General features: G+C 42.2%; 1 protein-coding gene across 1 annotated transcript; it reads left to right on the forward strand.

Annotated features, from left to right (window-relative positions):
• Positions 1-538: 538 nt before the first annotated feature.
• Positions 539-1,559, forward strand: LOC109855852. The gene is made up of 4 exons (XM_020430515.1): positions 539-632; positions 726-785; positions 924-1,068; positions 1,157-1,559. Exons 1-4 carry the CDS (start codon positions 546-548, stop codon positions 1,216-1,218), a joined length of 354 nt encoding a protein of 117 aa, XP_020286104.1. The 5' UTR covers positions 539-545; the 3' UTR covers positions 1,219-1,559.
• The last annotated feature ends 15,518 nt before the right edge of the window (positions 1,560-17,077 follow it).

Below are 17,077 nucleotides of genomic sequence, written 5' to 3' on the forward strand. Positions count from 1 at the left end.
AGTAAAACGTCAGTAAAAAAAAAAAATAAAATGTTTTTGTTAATTAAAATAAATCAACACTAATCTCGGCAAAGAAGAAGAAGAGATTTCGCGAGAAACTGAGTAAAAATGTTCGTTATATACACTCGAGAAGAAACTCTTCGTAAGATAAAACTGATTGGAACATCTTAAAAGCCTAAAAGTCATAAAACCAAGATAACGGAGAAACTTAATTTTCTTCATACTTGAGGAAATTGCGAGGTGTTAACTGTGTTTTACGACTACTCGCTTAATTCTTCGGTTTTCTAATTTAGATAAACAAGCAGCAAATTTTCTGCTCGCTTAGCGCACAGCGTTACGCTGAAATCGGTTATGCTCGCGTAATTTCCGGTGTTGCGAAGTTAAAACAAAAAAAGATCAATTTTTCCGAAGATGAATATCTTTAACGAGACGACGCTTCGATAAGAAAGCGCTGATGGAACAATTTCGCAACGAGCACTCTGGGAGGTATAAAATCCGCTTCGACGTTGTCAGGTGCCGCAATTCTATTAAGCGCGTCGTTCAACATGAGCCGACTTCTTCTCTTCGTGTTGTTGCTATACGTCGTATCGAGTTGTGTGTCTACCAAGTCATGTATCATTCAGGACAAGAAGGTACGGAGAATCAACTTTATCTTGCCGATTAGACGCGTAACGCGCACTGTAGTGTTGCGCCGTGATCATGTGCTAATCTTACTTGGTCGTTAGGATGATCTAGACATTCGAGTGATCGAACTGGACGATTCTCTCGGCAGCAGCATAGATTCCGTAAGTAATCGATGACGCACGATCGACAACAACTTCACACGCGCCATGAAACTCAGTAAAAATTACGGAATTTTTTCAAGTTTCTTTTCTGTTTTTTTTTTATTGCATGATTCTACAATATTGTCTTCTCTTCGAAAGAGCGAAACGGAGATTGTGGAACTGCATCTCCCGGACAGGAAGAAAAGAGAAATCGACAATCAAGCGATAAAACGAAGCAAGGATTCTTGTCGCGATGATGACGATTGCGGTCCAGGTAGAATTTGTTTCGCGCATCTGGCTTGCCGTACGTATAGTCTTCTCAATCAAACAATCTGATCACAAATTTGTGCGAAACAAAACCATTGTACAAATCGGATATTTCTTTTGCGTAGTGAAAGGAAGATTGCGGACTGTGAAATCACAGGAATCAACGCCAATTGAAACACGGACGTAATAAGAGAGATTATCGACTGTATAACCACGTCGCAGCATTTCCCCCCTCCCTTCTGTGACAACAGTGTGCCGATAAAATTTTTGTGTAGAATAACCTCCGCCACCGAAACCCCTTTCGTCGAACAATAAAACGCGTTCGCATCAAATCGAATGATTGATTTCCCATCATCGCCCATATCCATCGCGAATATCTGTTTGCTTATCTGTATTTCGTGCACTCCCCCCCGATGAAATTTTCTCGCCGCACGTCCGCACCATTGTCGGCACGATGAATATAACATAAATCCCGAAAATATCGAGCATTTAGCGAGCGACTCGACGCGGGTCGCGCGGCCACGGGGGGAAACGGCCGCGCGTGCAGCGCAAAGCGGTAAGTTACATTTTACACGCGTACGTCAGCGAGCGGGATACGAGACCGGCATATAAAAGCCCGCCCTCAAAAAAACAAACAGCATCGTTGGAGAAACATATGGCGCCGAAACGATCGGAACTCATTAACGGGCGCGGAGAAACGGAGAGGGATACTACGAGTGAGAGAGGAACACGTAAGAAGAAAGGAGGGTTATTTCTCCCCGCTTTGCGCGCGCCTCCCCGTCGTAAATTTAGTGGGAACAACTGCTTTCGTCCTCTTGCAAGCTCCGCTCTCGCGGCCCCGCTGCTGTCGCAACCGCAAACCCCAGTTCGAAAAGCGATACGACACCGTTGAAAAACCGTATCGCGCATTAGATTTACACTCGAAATCAATTAGCTCTGCTAATTGACACAGACGTGTCCGTGCGACGCGCGCTCGAGTATCGTTTTATCGCGAAACTATCGGATATCGATGATGTCGAAAGAGTTAATCGGGGTATCGCGCTCGGGGAGAGGATTTTCTGTGACGGGGAAATTTTTTATATAAGCTAAAATCGATATATTACTTTAGCTGTGGGAAAAGAAAAATATTATGTAATAAAATATTCTAATAATATATACGTATATATATATTTACGTGCAAATTGTACACACAATGTTAAAACTACAAAAAAAATCAGAAATAAAAATGTTATTCCTGTCTTAAAAAAACACGGTTTCTTCAAGCGACACGCCAGCGAATTAATAGCGTACGTTTATTCGATTTATGCATTTTAACGATAATAAAAAAAAAAACAAAAAAAACGCGTCTACTTCTGTACAAAGAACCAGGTGCTCATCACGTCAAGAAGGAAGGAATTGTCGGCCTGAACAAGCAGAGCCGGTTGGTGTCTCGTAAAACCTCGCGAAACTCGACGGCGCGCGGCGCGCGAAAAGATTTACGATTCCAGCAAGAAGAGCGTAACACATCCGTAATATCCTTTTCCTCGCGAATAGGCGAACGGTGATTTTTCATTCGGGGTCATTCTTTTCTCGTCAACTCCGGGTTTCGTTTAATTTTCTTTTAATATGGAAAAAATGAGTCTCTTTCGCGCAACACGTTAACACCCGCGGCGCAACGCGCGAAAAGCCCGGAGAGATTCTCTCCGAGGGAAGAACGGTCGTAAACTTTGACTATGTGATATAACTACGCGGACTGCCAGATATCCCCACTTTTTCTATCTCCTCCAACAATGCTTTGCCGTGTGAAAAAAAGATTAACAGCGCTTCCCGTTGTCTAAGTGACAGAAAAGTGAAGTATAAAAGCGCCCGAGGAAGCCGCCGGCGCAATTTATTTTTTCGCCTCGCGCGCGCATCGTCGTCGCGACGATGGTTTTTTTAAGTAACTATATTCAATTATTAAAAAAACCAATAATTAAACACAAACAAATTGTGTAATATAAACTCTGTAGAAGTGTTTCGTGAAAAAAAAATAAATAACGCGCAGCGTCGTGAAGAACTGAGACTTTTCTTTCTGTTTTTTTTTTTTTTTTTTGCAGAAGCTTATTTTGAGCAGACAGCGATAATGAGTCATTTCGCCGAGAGTCGACGAAAAAATAAAACGTCGCGCGAGAGAAAAATTCCGTCACGCGGCAAGCTGTGAACGGGCCGGATTTTTCTGCGCTCAATTTAAACGTCGTCTACGTGACAAGCGCGAAACCACCGCACGCATTCGCGCGTTGTGTACCGTCGCGTAGATCGCGACGAGCCGTGACGCGCTCGTCGTTTCTCGTTTACCCGTTTCTCTGCGGATTTTATTTATCGTACGACCGATTCCGACGATGAAGGAATAAATCGGCCGTGTCTCGCGCGCAAAAAAAAAGAAGAAAGAAAAATAAAAAACTCTCGCTCGACGGCAAACTTGGAATGGAAATAGTCAAATAGAAAAAAGCTTACACTTTATATCTAAAATAAAAAAAAAAAACTCGTTCTGCATCACCGTGTAATATCAAACTTAAAAGTAATTACGTGCAAATAGATATATACTTTTAATATATTAACTGTGTAGTTAGTCGAAAAAAGTGTGAAACGTTAAATTTTTACTTGCAGAATTTCCAAAATTATTGAATGTGCTTAACAATTTTAAATGTCTGTGGTCTGTGCGTTTTGTCTTCGCTTTATGTGGAAACAACACACCGACTTTATTTTTCACAAAGTGCATTTCTCGCGCACGGCTTTGCGCTTTGGGCACCAAGGGTGATGCACTTACACACAGGACATAATATACGTCGGGCCAGGACCGTAACTGTCCCCGTATATTATGTTCCCCGTCCGGAGACACACGTTCCAACCGAGTGTATCCACGCCAAACAATGTACCCCGGGACGTGGGCCTAAACGATTCCTCGTGTCTGCAGTTATTTTGGCAATTAATCGTCTCTGCGTAAGCCTGTGACTAAGACGTTCACTCGATCTCTTCGATCTCGTTCTTCGATTCCAAATATCGTCCGACCAAATAAGGTTACGTTACAAAATTAATATAAAATTAGATTAGCAAAAGGTTTTACTAATTATCTAAGTATACACTCACGCTCTTATTAAATAATTCAAATCGTGTCTGACTTGTTAATTTAGTCTGATGGATTAGTTGAGTCATTAAGTGAAATTAGTTCGTCAATGCTGGCGCTATAATAGAACGTATGCAATAAGAAAAAAGTTGTTTCACTTGTGTACTTAAAAAAAATGTTTAAACTTTTTTTGAGATTCTTAATTTTTTTCATTATCAATTGCAAATAATTCGTCTGATTGTTGGTTTCTCAAAACTCAGATCAAAAACTTTTTTATATTTTTAATTGTGTAATAACTTCTAATCACCTTCTCAGTTTAATTCCGATGTGCGTTATCTCACAAATTTTCTAGCGTTGAAAAATTCTCGTGCGTGCACGTTAAGACACTGACAAGCGCGGAGATGACAGCTTTTAACGATCGCTTTTTTCTCGTCCTCCGTGGGCGGCAAGCGTCGCCAGGTCTCCTCCTCACAGTCGACCAGAATAGGAGGTGTCTTCTTCCCGCGAAAGTATCTGGAAAAATTCTTTCTCTCCGTTTCCCTTGGTCTCCTCTCGTCGACGATTCAGAAGCGCGCACTCGACAGTCGGGAAGGGATCGCGACCCTTTTACGATCCGCTTGCATTCCTGCATTCTGCCATTTCTGTCTTTCACGGTTTGATCCAAGGTGCCCACGATGCCTCTTTGTCTCGCAGAGATGCATTCGATAACGACGCCGTTATCGATCTCTTTCCCAACCGCCCCGTACATAAATAAATATCTCGACTCTCGGGCAATTTTAAATGTTGCTTTAATTGTTTTTTTCTCAACGCGGAAATCTCGTGTTTCACAAAAAAAAAAAGAGAGAGAGACAAGAAGAAAGTATGTGAATAAAACATTAGGATTAACGTTGTTTCTGGTTTCAAGGCGCGCGTTCGCATTTCGTTCGACGTTTTCGACCGAAAAGCTTCTCGCATAAAGAACATTTTTACGTCGTCGTCGGAACGTCGCGTAGCTCGATGCGAAACGTTTATGTACGCGTATTAAAAAATTCTTCTCTCGAAATTCCCGGGAATCCAATCTTTTTCCTCCTCGACAGTACGGCGTGCTCGTTACCGGGACGCGCACAGTCACAAGACAAGAAGGGGAGAAGGGAGAAGTGTCGTGGAAATAGAGTGTAAGCCCCCCGAGAGGATCTTCGCGACGCTGAGAGACAGACGCACGTGTACACATACATATATACCGAGTAGGTAAGCGAGCGAGTGAATTTTAGAAGCGGAAAAAAAACGAGAGTAAGAGGATAAATTTTATATAGAGAATATATTCTATTATTTTTATTACAGAGCGCACAAGACCGAAGAGAAAAATAAATTTAAATATATAGAGCAGAGAGAATTGTACTACTCACACGCATTCGTTATTTCACTTTGTAATTGAAGTTGAACATATAAATAATAATGTGTAATATATATATACATGCATTTGTGTGAAAAAAAAAAATAAATAAATAAATGATCTTATATAAAACACGCGCACGCACACGCACCAACGATAACAGCCATTCACTTCCACGTAAATCCGTAAAGCATTGGATTCTATAAAATATATAGCAGAAAGAGATAAAAGAAAATAAAAGGAGCTTCTCCTCACGCGAAGCTGGATTTTAAGTATGATTTAGCGCGTGCGAGAAAATAGAGGCGTGAGCAAAATGTGCGATGTTTTCTCGGCATCGCTCATCCGCGTAACTGCCGGCTGATACGCGATACGCTTACTCGACTTCTATTCTCCAAAAACCGTCGCTCCTAACTCACTCGCGACCGCCCACAATTCGTCGTCTTGGACTTGTTTAAACGCCCCGGCGCGCTATGCCACAAAGACGCCCTTGGGCGCCGCGCGACGGAGCAATTCGCTCCGTTGGAACTAGCGCGCGCGCGAGCGTGTCTCAGCCGCGCGCCGCGCTACCACTTTCACAAAACGATTCCCGTTTATACACGATCGATCGAGTGATACGCGGTGTGCCGCGCGGTAAAACATAATTTATCGAAGCACTTTAAAACTTAGCATCTCGCGTAGAAAGCCGCTTTGCAACGCTAGTTGAAACTCCTCTTTTGGCTCTCGTTTTTTTTTTCCTAAGATAAGAAATGAAACTGTAGAAAGTTAATTGAAACTTCCGATTCGCGAATGTGAATGAAAAGTATCTGTACACTCATACTCTCTTATAAGAGTATTAAGTCTGATGAAATTAGCAATCATTTCTCGAGATTTCGTAATAAAAAAATAAAAATTCTCGCTCTCTTGTTCATTTATTTAAGAGAAGCTACAAAACTACGAAATTGGATAAAAAAAAAAAAAAAAAAAAACGTATGAAAAACCGATAATAAAATATCTGTGCTTATACACGCTTGATACATCGAACGCGAGAAGATAAAAAAAAAAAAATCTGCGAGGAAAGAAAAAACGGAGCCGGGAGAAGAAGCGCGCTGGAAGGGAAGAACGAACGATCCTGTTAGCTGTTGCACGGAAGTCATAAAGAGCCGGCAAATCTTTTCATTATCGCGCCGCGTAAGTGATACGTATATCATACTAACGGGGGCTATTTCGCGGGCATTATACCCGGGAGAAACGAGCGCGCGAGCCACTGCGCGCGGCGCGCGGGCGCTTTTTCTGCGCCGCGCGTCGTCGCTGCGTAAAGTGCGCGCGATGTGAGGATTAAGTCTCGCCATTTCTCCGCTTCCGTCTACACACACACACCTCTCGCCTCGTCCGCGTTGTGCTCCTCGCAACGTCCCTTACTCACGTCCTTCATCATCCCTTTTGCCATCCCATTCTGTCGGCTCTCTGTTTGCCGTTTCTAGAAAGAGAGACTCCTTTACGAGCGTTAACGCGCGCACGCCGCGCGATTCGTTTCCGAGTGAGACACGTGCGCGCGCGTTTCGTGTCGTCACATCGCGCGTAATCCCGCACCGCAAAAGTTTTATTGTCGTTATTCCACGGGGACGGCGCTATTAAAATAATAGGAAGCTTTACGACCGAAAATTAATTCGCGCGACACACACGCGCATCTTTCGTCATGTGATTCCATGACGCGCGTGCGACACGAAAATGTTACAGTCTTTTTCGACCGCATTGTATATTTCTGCTTCATTTATTTGGCACTTAATTAAATATATTGAGCTCTCTTAAGAGAACGTAGAGTTATATAAGATAAACTACTCCGTCTCTTGCACAACCGCCAATTTATTTCTCTCCGTTAACCGTTTCTTCTAAAGTATACCAGCGAATATATTAAACGACAGAGGTTTTTTCTCCAGGTTTTATTTTATAATATAAAAACTTTTGTTAAATGAAAACGCATTGTTAAGCCGAAATAATTCTATTAAAAACTCACCGGTATTAAATTTTTATAACCTCTCGCATCGTATAAAAAAAATATAAAAGAAACAATTTTACGTGTAAAACGTAATTTTATTCGTGCTTAAAAATACTTCAATTATTTTCTTTTGTTAAAAAATGCGAAAACTCTGAAAATACATACAATTATTTCATATTATTATTATATAATATGTTTTATAAAGAGAGAAAAATATCGACAAGAGAATTTTATTAAACGAAATGAATTAATCTCATGGAATATAATAACGTATTTATAAAATTCTCGATATAAATTCACGCTCTTCTCTTTATCTCGTAAAGCAGATTGAACATTACGGAGACTATCTCACGTGTACTTAAGATTACAACTACGGAGAAACGTTTTACGCGTCTGCCAAAACGTTGACGATGGGCTGTAACTAAACTTTGAAACGTCTATTACACAGTGTTATGCAAATTCTATGTGAGAAGCGCGTCGTTTTAGAAGAACGTAATTAAATTTTGAGAGCGCGGTAGTATGTAATGCAATTATCAAGATTACAATCAGTAAAACTAAAAAGCTGTATCACTTGCGTTTTATCTTTAATCACGCGCGCTTCTATTGTACAATGTATGCGTGCTCCAAAACCATAAGCGTGTGCTTTCGAGTAAGTTTCCCGGATAGTTTGCATTTTACACACACGCGAGGAGCAACAAAAAATCTACAGATCGAACAACAAAGGACTCGCTTTTTGCGAGTCCTTTAAATATGCATCGGCGATCATTTACGGTCAGTAAAATGATAACAACTTGTGATAATGCAGTGCGAGCCCAAGTCACCCTCTTTTGAGCAGACCTTCTCTTTTACGGCTCGAAATTACGGCCAGCGCAGGCCCTCACGTGTTTTACGGCCGCTACGTCGCGACGTCACTTCGCGCTGCGGGCATTAAAACTACCCTAACTCTCGTCACAGGAAAGAGTGGGGAATCAATTTCGTGGGACGTCGCTGACGCGACGCTTCGTACGTATTAATCTTCGCAGATTGTCCCAGAAGCACTGATCGAGCATTATCTCGTAAGCAGATTACGGACGAATATTTTACATCGGACCGAATATATAACGCGGACTACCGAGTTACGCGCGATTCACAATTTATTCGTCGAGCTTTGTCGCTCGCGCGCGTTTTCATTGAAAGTGACAAGCTCCATGGCCCCGGAATATTTGGCGGAGCGCGGTGTAAAATTTGATAATTAAAACGTCGATCTCATGGTCCGCCAATAATTACTGTATTTTATACATATATATATACGTGTGTGTATACATATATTTATATATATAGTTCCAAATAAATCGAATGAACTGATGGAATCAATTTCGTTACAGTTGCAATCAACGAATGAGAGAGAGAGAGAGAGAGAGAGAGAGAGAGAGAGAGAGAGAGAGAGTTCCATTTTATTTGCGCGCACACACTCCTATTTGTCTCCTGTTTCATTACCGTTTGCAGCCACGTCTCATTCGATATCTCCGGTCTTATTATATATAAATTGTAATTTTCGATCTGACACTTGCACTTCCACTTCTCCTAATTCCTTGACAAACAAAATAACCGTTTGTTACAAGCGATATTAAAGTGGAATGATATCGAAATCGTATAACTTTCTGTTTTTCGTTGTTGTTTTTATATATGGCAATAATATTAAGAAAATAAAATATCAATAATTCGCGAGATATATGTTGCGCAATACGAACCAATCGTTTTCACGGAATCGCACGTGTTTGCTGACAAAATGCAATCGTAATCGTTGATGATTGTGTCGTTTTTTCGACGTATCCATTTAGCGGCGCGTTAAAAACAGCGCGAAACAATGGGCGGTCATCTGCGATCATAAAAGTTTCGAGAATTTGCGCTATTAGATTAAGAGACACACCGCTCGCGTTTTGTGCTTGCCACAAAATTGAGGGTTTGTCTCTTCGGCATAGGGTATGTTTTCGGAGGAAAAGCCTGATGCCGAGTATTCTCGAGCGAGTTGCGCGCTTAACGGCTGTGAAATTGTTCTCGTCGCGCAGAATCCACTGGCAGAATTCGCGATTAGACGCCGCGACGAAGCCGCGCTTTAATGTTTATTACAATTAAGTTTAAAAACACAAGAGAGAGAATCAGGACTTTTAATTGCAAAATTGCTGTAATTTTTCTCACTTTATGTATTTTATATATATATATATACCCCCCGAGGGGGGGGGGGTCAGTATATATATAAATGTTTTTTCTAAAATATCACGATTTCTTATCAATCAAAAAAGAGAGAAAAAGATTGTAAGTCAATTATCTCGTACAATAATATATATTGCGATTTTAGTAAAAGTTATAACATATATAATTGTTTACCGTGAAGTATTATCCTCGTACGAGAATATGGTATCCTCTACGACGCGAGAATAAATGTGGCAAAATATACATAATGGCGAATTCTCCACATGTCGCGCGTAAATCCCGACCATCGTCGTTGGAAATCGACGACGTCGATCACGTGCGGTTTCTACGAGCTTTTAATACGACGTAGTCGGCAAAGTTGGACGGAGATCCATCGTGACGAAATGCCGTCTTATTCCTGCCGACAGTAGTAGCAACCGTGGGCTTACCGGCCCTTTAGGACGGAGTGTCTGATCCCCGCGAGTGTGGGGGTTCGTGAGTTGATTTTTCCCTCTCGCCGTCATCACCATCGCCTACTCGCTCTCGTCCCCCCTCCCCATCCTAGTGCCGTGATCGCGATTCGCCCTTCTCTTCGTGAACTCGCGAGATTTCCCGTGTGTTTTCAACACGAAAGCTTGGGAAGTGCCGAGCTTTAATCTACACGACGGTACGTGAGGTGTTTGCGGTCGAGCCGCCGGCAACCCTCCTCGTCGCAACCTCATGCAAAACGACCTCGGCTTCTTCTCCGAGCCCGGAACGCCTCTCTTCTCATGTACTTTCTAATCTTCGATCCTCGGTCGAGCTCTGTGTAGTCGAGCCGGAAATTTTCTCCGAAATTACGCGCGAGCCGCATTCTCGCGCCACCGTTCTTCTCGTCCACGCGCTGTCGCGAATTTACATTGCAAACGCGTGATTATCTTCGCGCGTGATTATATTTCAACGTCCAGTTTCGTGGCGATCTATTTCAAGATAATCTGTCGGATCTATCTTGATGACCTTATCTCAAGTGTTGGCACATTTTCAGAAATTTCAACAATTTAATTGTTTTTTTTAATTTCGCGTATTTACATCTTTTGTCCGACAAACCACATCGTATTAACAAACTCGCAGCTGATGTGTCTACAGATCTTTTCCTCCCCGACGGACGGTCGGGTTTTCATTTCGCGTCTCGATCTTCCTTCTTCTTTCTATCCCGCCGGCGATTAAACGTCAAATTTCCCGAGCGGATAGAGTAATTGGAGCGATCTCATCCGCGCGGAAAGTCATAAATTTGTTATTCACAGAAGTGCGCGCGTCTTAACGTCAGAGCAGTCGAGTAATTAACTGTGTGAGCGGAGGATCGCAAGTGTGTTTATATTCCATTTCTCGCGGAAAATTTACGCGTTCCGCTCATTTCGAGGTACAGGTAACAAAGTGGAAGCAGATATCGGTGTGGCATATGTTACCGTTTGCGCACACGCGGGGGGATATATATTTTATACCGGTGTTCATAAATCATGGCGATAACGCGCACGTTAACAAACGCGCGGGCCGACCTGAACTGAATACCCAATGACACGGAAGTTTCCCGAACTAGGAGCGCGACTCCGCCTCGTTGTTGTTTTATACAGCGACTTCCGTACTAAGTAAAAGGCGCCGCGCAAAGGGAGAGCGCAAACCCAGAAGGGATCAGATGTAATCCGGACTCGTCAGGTCATGGCAGCAGTAAGTCGCGACCGCCACCGCTCTATCTATCCGATTCCAGGAGAGGACTCAGGAGTTATATCCCTCGAGGACACAATTTCGTGGGGACAGTTAAAAAATTATGGGATTAGAGTCTAGAGATCCGCTCCCCGACGCTAACGACGCGTCGTAAATACGTTTATAACGTATAAAGTGCCGCGATTCCCTTGTATATAGGCGCAAATTAATTTTTGATTATTGTTATTAAAACTCAAAAGTAAACTAGGGAGATTTTAGCACGCTAATCGATTATTCATACACGTCATAAAATAAAAAAAAGTATATTTATATATGCTGTAGTAATATTACAATAATTCAATTCTATGTTCTTAAAAGAGAACATATAAATAAAAATAAAAATAAAATTTTAGATATTGTATTTTTCGCGGTTTTTATATACACACGGCAAATTCAATCTTTTACAATTATACACAAGACGAAAATCAAATTCCCGAAGTCGGGGGACGCGTACAATATCACATTCGGAAAATGAGTTCCTCGCATTCCGCCGACGATGATAATTTCACGTGCTCCGAAAAACAGTGCTCGGCGAAGAGTTCGGCTACCTGCGACGTGGGAGCACACGCGCGAAGAGAAAAATCAACGTGAGTGATTGCGCAAGTCGAGTGTGCGAAGAGGATCACCGCGGATCGACGTCGTAAAAGCGCCGGACCGTTGCCCGAGGATCGACCGTGTTCGGCTTGTCTGTACACTGGCGAAACCATCGGGATATACAAGGTGTCCAATTCCGGCCGTGGCGACTGTGATTGATTTCTCAGCGGATTTGAAGCCGAACTCTGTCGAGCGAGAGAATTTCAAGAGAGAGAGAAAGAGAAAGAGAAACGTTCATCAACGTCGCGCGCGAGACAGAGTTTGAAAATAGACGCAGAAATAATTAATGAGAAAGAGAGAGAAGTTACACTATAAATGTAATTGATAAGTTTTTGTATATATAAGACGTGCTTTCTTTGTAAAAAAAAAAAAAAAAAAAAAAAATAAAGTTTGTACGAATTCGCTTTGCCGCGAGAGAAAAAATTTTTTAAAAATAATAAACTTCTATACCACTTTTTCGCATTAAAAAGAACAAGTATAACTTTCTTTCTTTTTTGAGAAAAGTTTAAAGTGTACACGGCGTACATCTCGCAACACATTCACACGAGTTTGATTCTTCCAGGAATTCTCGATCGCGTTCGATTCGTATGCACATCGGGTAACGCGATCTCGAAGGCCGGCGCAGAATCGAATACATAGCTTATATCCGAAAGAGGGTCATAAATCCCGACATCGGTTCCTTTCGTAGCGCGCTATGAATCAGGATTTTTAGATCGGCCATGTTCGAACGGGGTGGCTGGTGTACGTCCACTCTGGGACAACGTGAGGGTGTCGTCTGTGATGTGACATTCGCGAAATGTTCGTGTGTTCTTTCCGTTCAAGATCAAATCTCTTTTAAAGCAGCGTATGACGTGCATTAATTCCGAACAAGTTCCGAGGATTTTTCTTCGCGCGGCTTCTCTTGCGGCGCGTTTTACACTTCTTTGGTTATCGGAAAAGTTTGTTCGGAAAAGAATATTGCGACGGAAAGTCAACGGTAATCTTCTGTTAACAAGTTGCCAAGCGGTCACGCGGTGAAAAAACTAACGACAAGTTGTCACGAGTGATCCTAAATATCTGTTAACTTTCTGAGATTTTCTTTCGAAAACTGCAGTCGCAGAGAAATCACAGTCGAGAATATTTTTGTTGAAGAAAAGTTCTTTCAAAGAAATCTATTCAAATATTCAAACTGTTCATTTTCACGCCGCAAAAAAATTCTACACGCACAAATAGCGGACTGATTCGTGAGATCGCGGGATCATTTTGACCCCAGGAAACGGTGCGCACAGGGTCGGTAATCGCTCGTCGTTAGAGGGTACGTACAATGCGTGCCAGGACGCGATTCCATGATACCACCCCCATTGTCTATCGGAACCACCCTCCGCTCTCCTACGAGCTTCGTCCGTGACGACTGACTGCGGTTTAACCTCGGCGGTTTAGCACGCTCAAACGAGCCCGTTGTCGACCCCTCGATGTCGTCTCACTCTCGCTCTCTTTCAGCATTGCCGCGAGCCGTTTCTGATATACGGAGTATGTGTCAGAAACCGCAAATATAGAAATCGACAAGTTCAAACTTGACATTTTTCGAAAGAACAACAACGATAGAGAAATTTTGACCGAAAGATCGGATAAAAGAGTATAAAAGAATCAATTATAAAATTCTGCGATTTAAAAACTTAACTAGATAATAATAATTAAAAAATCTCAAAAAAGAAAATACGACTTTTTGAAAATGTTTTTCTAATGTATAAAGTGTTGAAGTAATTTGCAAAAGTAATAATCTGTGAAACGTGAAGATTAACAACAATTTTCTTAGCTAACGACAAAGGAAAGAGATAGAGAAGGATAGAGAATCTTTATATTCATCGATCGCATTATTCATCTCTTCGCTCATTATGCTAACATCAAAGCTAATCTCTCTTCATTATAATATATTAGATATCAAACGTACACGTGCTCAAATATCGCGAGGAATGAATGTCATAAGGCGTTCCCGTACGAACGAATAAGACCAGAGGATAACGGCAGCAAACCGACAGACATTCACCGCGTCGGCACGAGGGACGATACGAATGTAAATTAGACATGCTTCCAAGGTATCCAACTTGAATCGTCGTACCTTTAGCGCACTGGACTCGGCTCTCAGACTAACGACCGGCTATCAGACACCGTGGAAGATAATTCCAAAGTGAGATATTCCTCCGGGAAAGTTTGTTTGAACTTTTAAATCAACTTTTAAATCACGAAGTAATAGCATCGCAATATTCATATTTTAGCTGTACGCATTGTATAATATAATAAATTATAAGTGTTACAAAGAAATACTAGTTCAAAGTCTTTTACGTTACTTGTTATATACATGAGATGTTCAATTTCGAGCGCTGAAAACTTTTTACAGCGACGAATATATAACGTCTCTCTCAAAAGATCGAGACTAAATTACATATCCCTTCGGCACGCGCTATTTCGGATAGCGCTGCAACAGTAATCTGTGTGGAATATCTGATATATGTATTTCCGGTATTTCCTGTGTGTATGAGGGTTATACGGGGGAACAAAGCGGTTAAAAATAGAATTCCGCTGTGTATCCGCCGCATGCGAAATCGCTGAATGTAAATCTGTTCGTGACCCGGTGTCGTTCGTGTTACAAAAACACGGACGGAGGGAGGGGTGGGGTGGGGTGGGGGAGGGGGGGGGGCCTTTGAACCGGATGAAACACACATTCAAGGAAAAAAAACGGAAATATGTTACACGCCCGATGGCCGCGTGTTTTCCGCGTGCGAATTCCGCGGAAAATACCAGCGACAAAAAGCACCCACCAACGACAAGGTATATTCTAGCGCGGATTACAGGCACTTTTACGACGCGCCGACAGGATTTCGCGATACCTCGGGATCGCGGGAGATCGAAAGATTGCCAACGGAATATCATAGCGTGTGTTCGTTCGGGATTACTTCGCTGAAAATGCATTTACGTGTAAGAACACGCTATGAAAGAACAAAAATGTAACGGGGGGGATTCTCTCGCGCGCGTGGACAAAATAAAAAGAACGAACTAACCGAATGGAAAAATGTTCCAGAAAAATATTTTTTTAAGAGAGCAACGTTCGACAGAGAGTTCCGCTATATTTTTCTGAACGTATTATTGTCTTCGATATATTTCAGATAATGAAATCTGCGGTTACAGATAACATATCTGTTTTCTTATGCTGCTGTTATAAGTATATATATATATCTAAGATATTTCTCTACGCAGATATTCTCAAAAGCGCAACATAGCGCCGTTTATCTCGGAAATATAATCGTTTCCACCACTGTCTTTTTCTTCTTTATACAGGAAGAGAGACGTCGTCTAACCGATTACGTATTCATTCCATTCCGTCCGCTTCATATTCTCACCGGCAAATGACGTTTTCTCGCGCGCGTTTAATATTTTAGTTGGCTCCCGACGAGATTTACGCGATGGAATACTGACTTTAATTACGAATGTTTTAATTAGAAATTAAGTTACACGCGGCGAGACGAAGCGCAATCTGGGTTAAATGATTGACGAAGTCGTTTAAAGTTGCTGTAAAAAATTTCATAGAAATAAGTTTTATGCGCTGCGCACATTTTTTCATATTTTATAATACATAATACAAACGCGTATCGGTTCTAGACAATACAATAATATATTGTTATGGTAACAGGAACGAATTGCGCGCGCAATTTCGAAAAAGCCATTTTGTCCAATCGCCATAGAGACGCCGCAAATTTGAATATGCTGCATATCCTTTCGATTTATCACAATCTTTAACCCGATTATCCTTTATCACAAAAAACTCCAAAGAAAAGAAAACTTAGTATCGTCACGAGCGCGCGCACACACATACACAGACGCGATAAAATTGTCCCGCCTCATGTTCCTATCCGGACATATTGTTCGATTTAAAGGCACTGTGCGACTCTCCCTTCTTCGATAAATTCTCCATACGTGCGAGCCAACAAGCATATCGGAATACACACGACAATACAGAACGTCTCCCTTCCGTCGTTTTACATGCCCGTGCGTTGTTTCGAAAGCGCCAGGTCCTAAGGGCGCGTGTCTCCCTTGCATATCACATGCATCGGGACAAATAGGATTCTCGCGATCGAGAAGGACGCCGAAGGGATGGCAATATACCCGGCAGGATCTTCGCGCATGGACACGCGCCGAATATAAATGCGGCGATCAGGAGTGTTTTCGCGGTCGGGCGTTCGCGTGCGGGCAGTAAATGATCACGCGGGAGGGCGGTTCGGGGTTACGGGCCGACATCTTCTCGGTAAGATTGGCTATCTCTTTCTCTCTGTCGGCGAGAGATACGTAAAGTTTCTCGAAGCGCCGGTGGCTCGTATTTTTGGTAGCGAGTATTGCGAAAGTTTAAAACACTTCTCGACGCTCGCGCGTCGAGACAGCGAGCGGTAACGGATTGCCAAAGTCCGCCGCACAAATCGAAAGTGCATTTTCTAGCTGACGACTGTAATGCTGAACATTGGAAAGATAAGGAACTCTATTCTTACACGGTTAAACTTTACTTTTTAAATTTAGATTTATCTTCTCGAGTTCTTAAGAGAGTTCGAATTAAGTCGCAGTTGCGCTGCGCACTGTGTGTGTAAGAAATTTTTTAATTAAACCAGTACAACACAGACGCGCGCTACGCGCACGCTATTGTTATTTTTATTTTAACGTGTTGCGTCGGTGGACACAACCTGTCACCGCGATGACATCTATTATATACGTTTAAGTATCTTAAAATTGTACTCACACAAGATGCTTCAGCGACGCGCAGCAAATATGCGCTTTGCAATTAATTAAAGACCCGCGAAAATCAAATTGCACCACAATAAACGGATCTTTAGAGAAAGTAGTTTTATCAGAAACTTGTCCGGTTTAAAAGTCACGTCGCTTTGCTTTAAATGTTGTTAAGAAAACATCAGAACACTTTAAGGCGTGGAGTTTCGGAATTTCAGACTTCGCGAGAACGCTGAGTGGAACGACGCATGCTATTAGCGTGAGTTTCGATGTCTCTTCGTCGACTGACTTTCGAATAACTTGCGTGTGCGCTTTCGGAAGTTACTCGGAGAGTTTCGCGAAACAGCCAGAGGCGAAACGTA

This window comes from Pseudomyrmex gracilis, unplaced genomic scaffold (genome assembly GCF_002006095.1).
Source record: "Pseudomyrmex gracilis isolate BER0280 unplaced genomic scaffold, ASM200609v1 scaffold_100, whole genome shotgun sequence".
Classification (NCBI taxonomy): Eukaryota; Metazoa; Arthropoda; class Insecta; order Hymenoptera; family Formicidae; genus Pseudomyrmex; species Pseudomyrmex gracilis.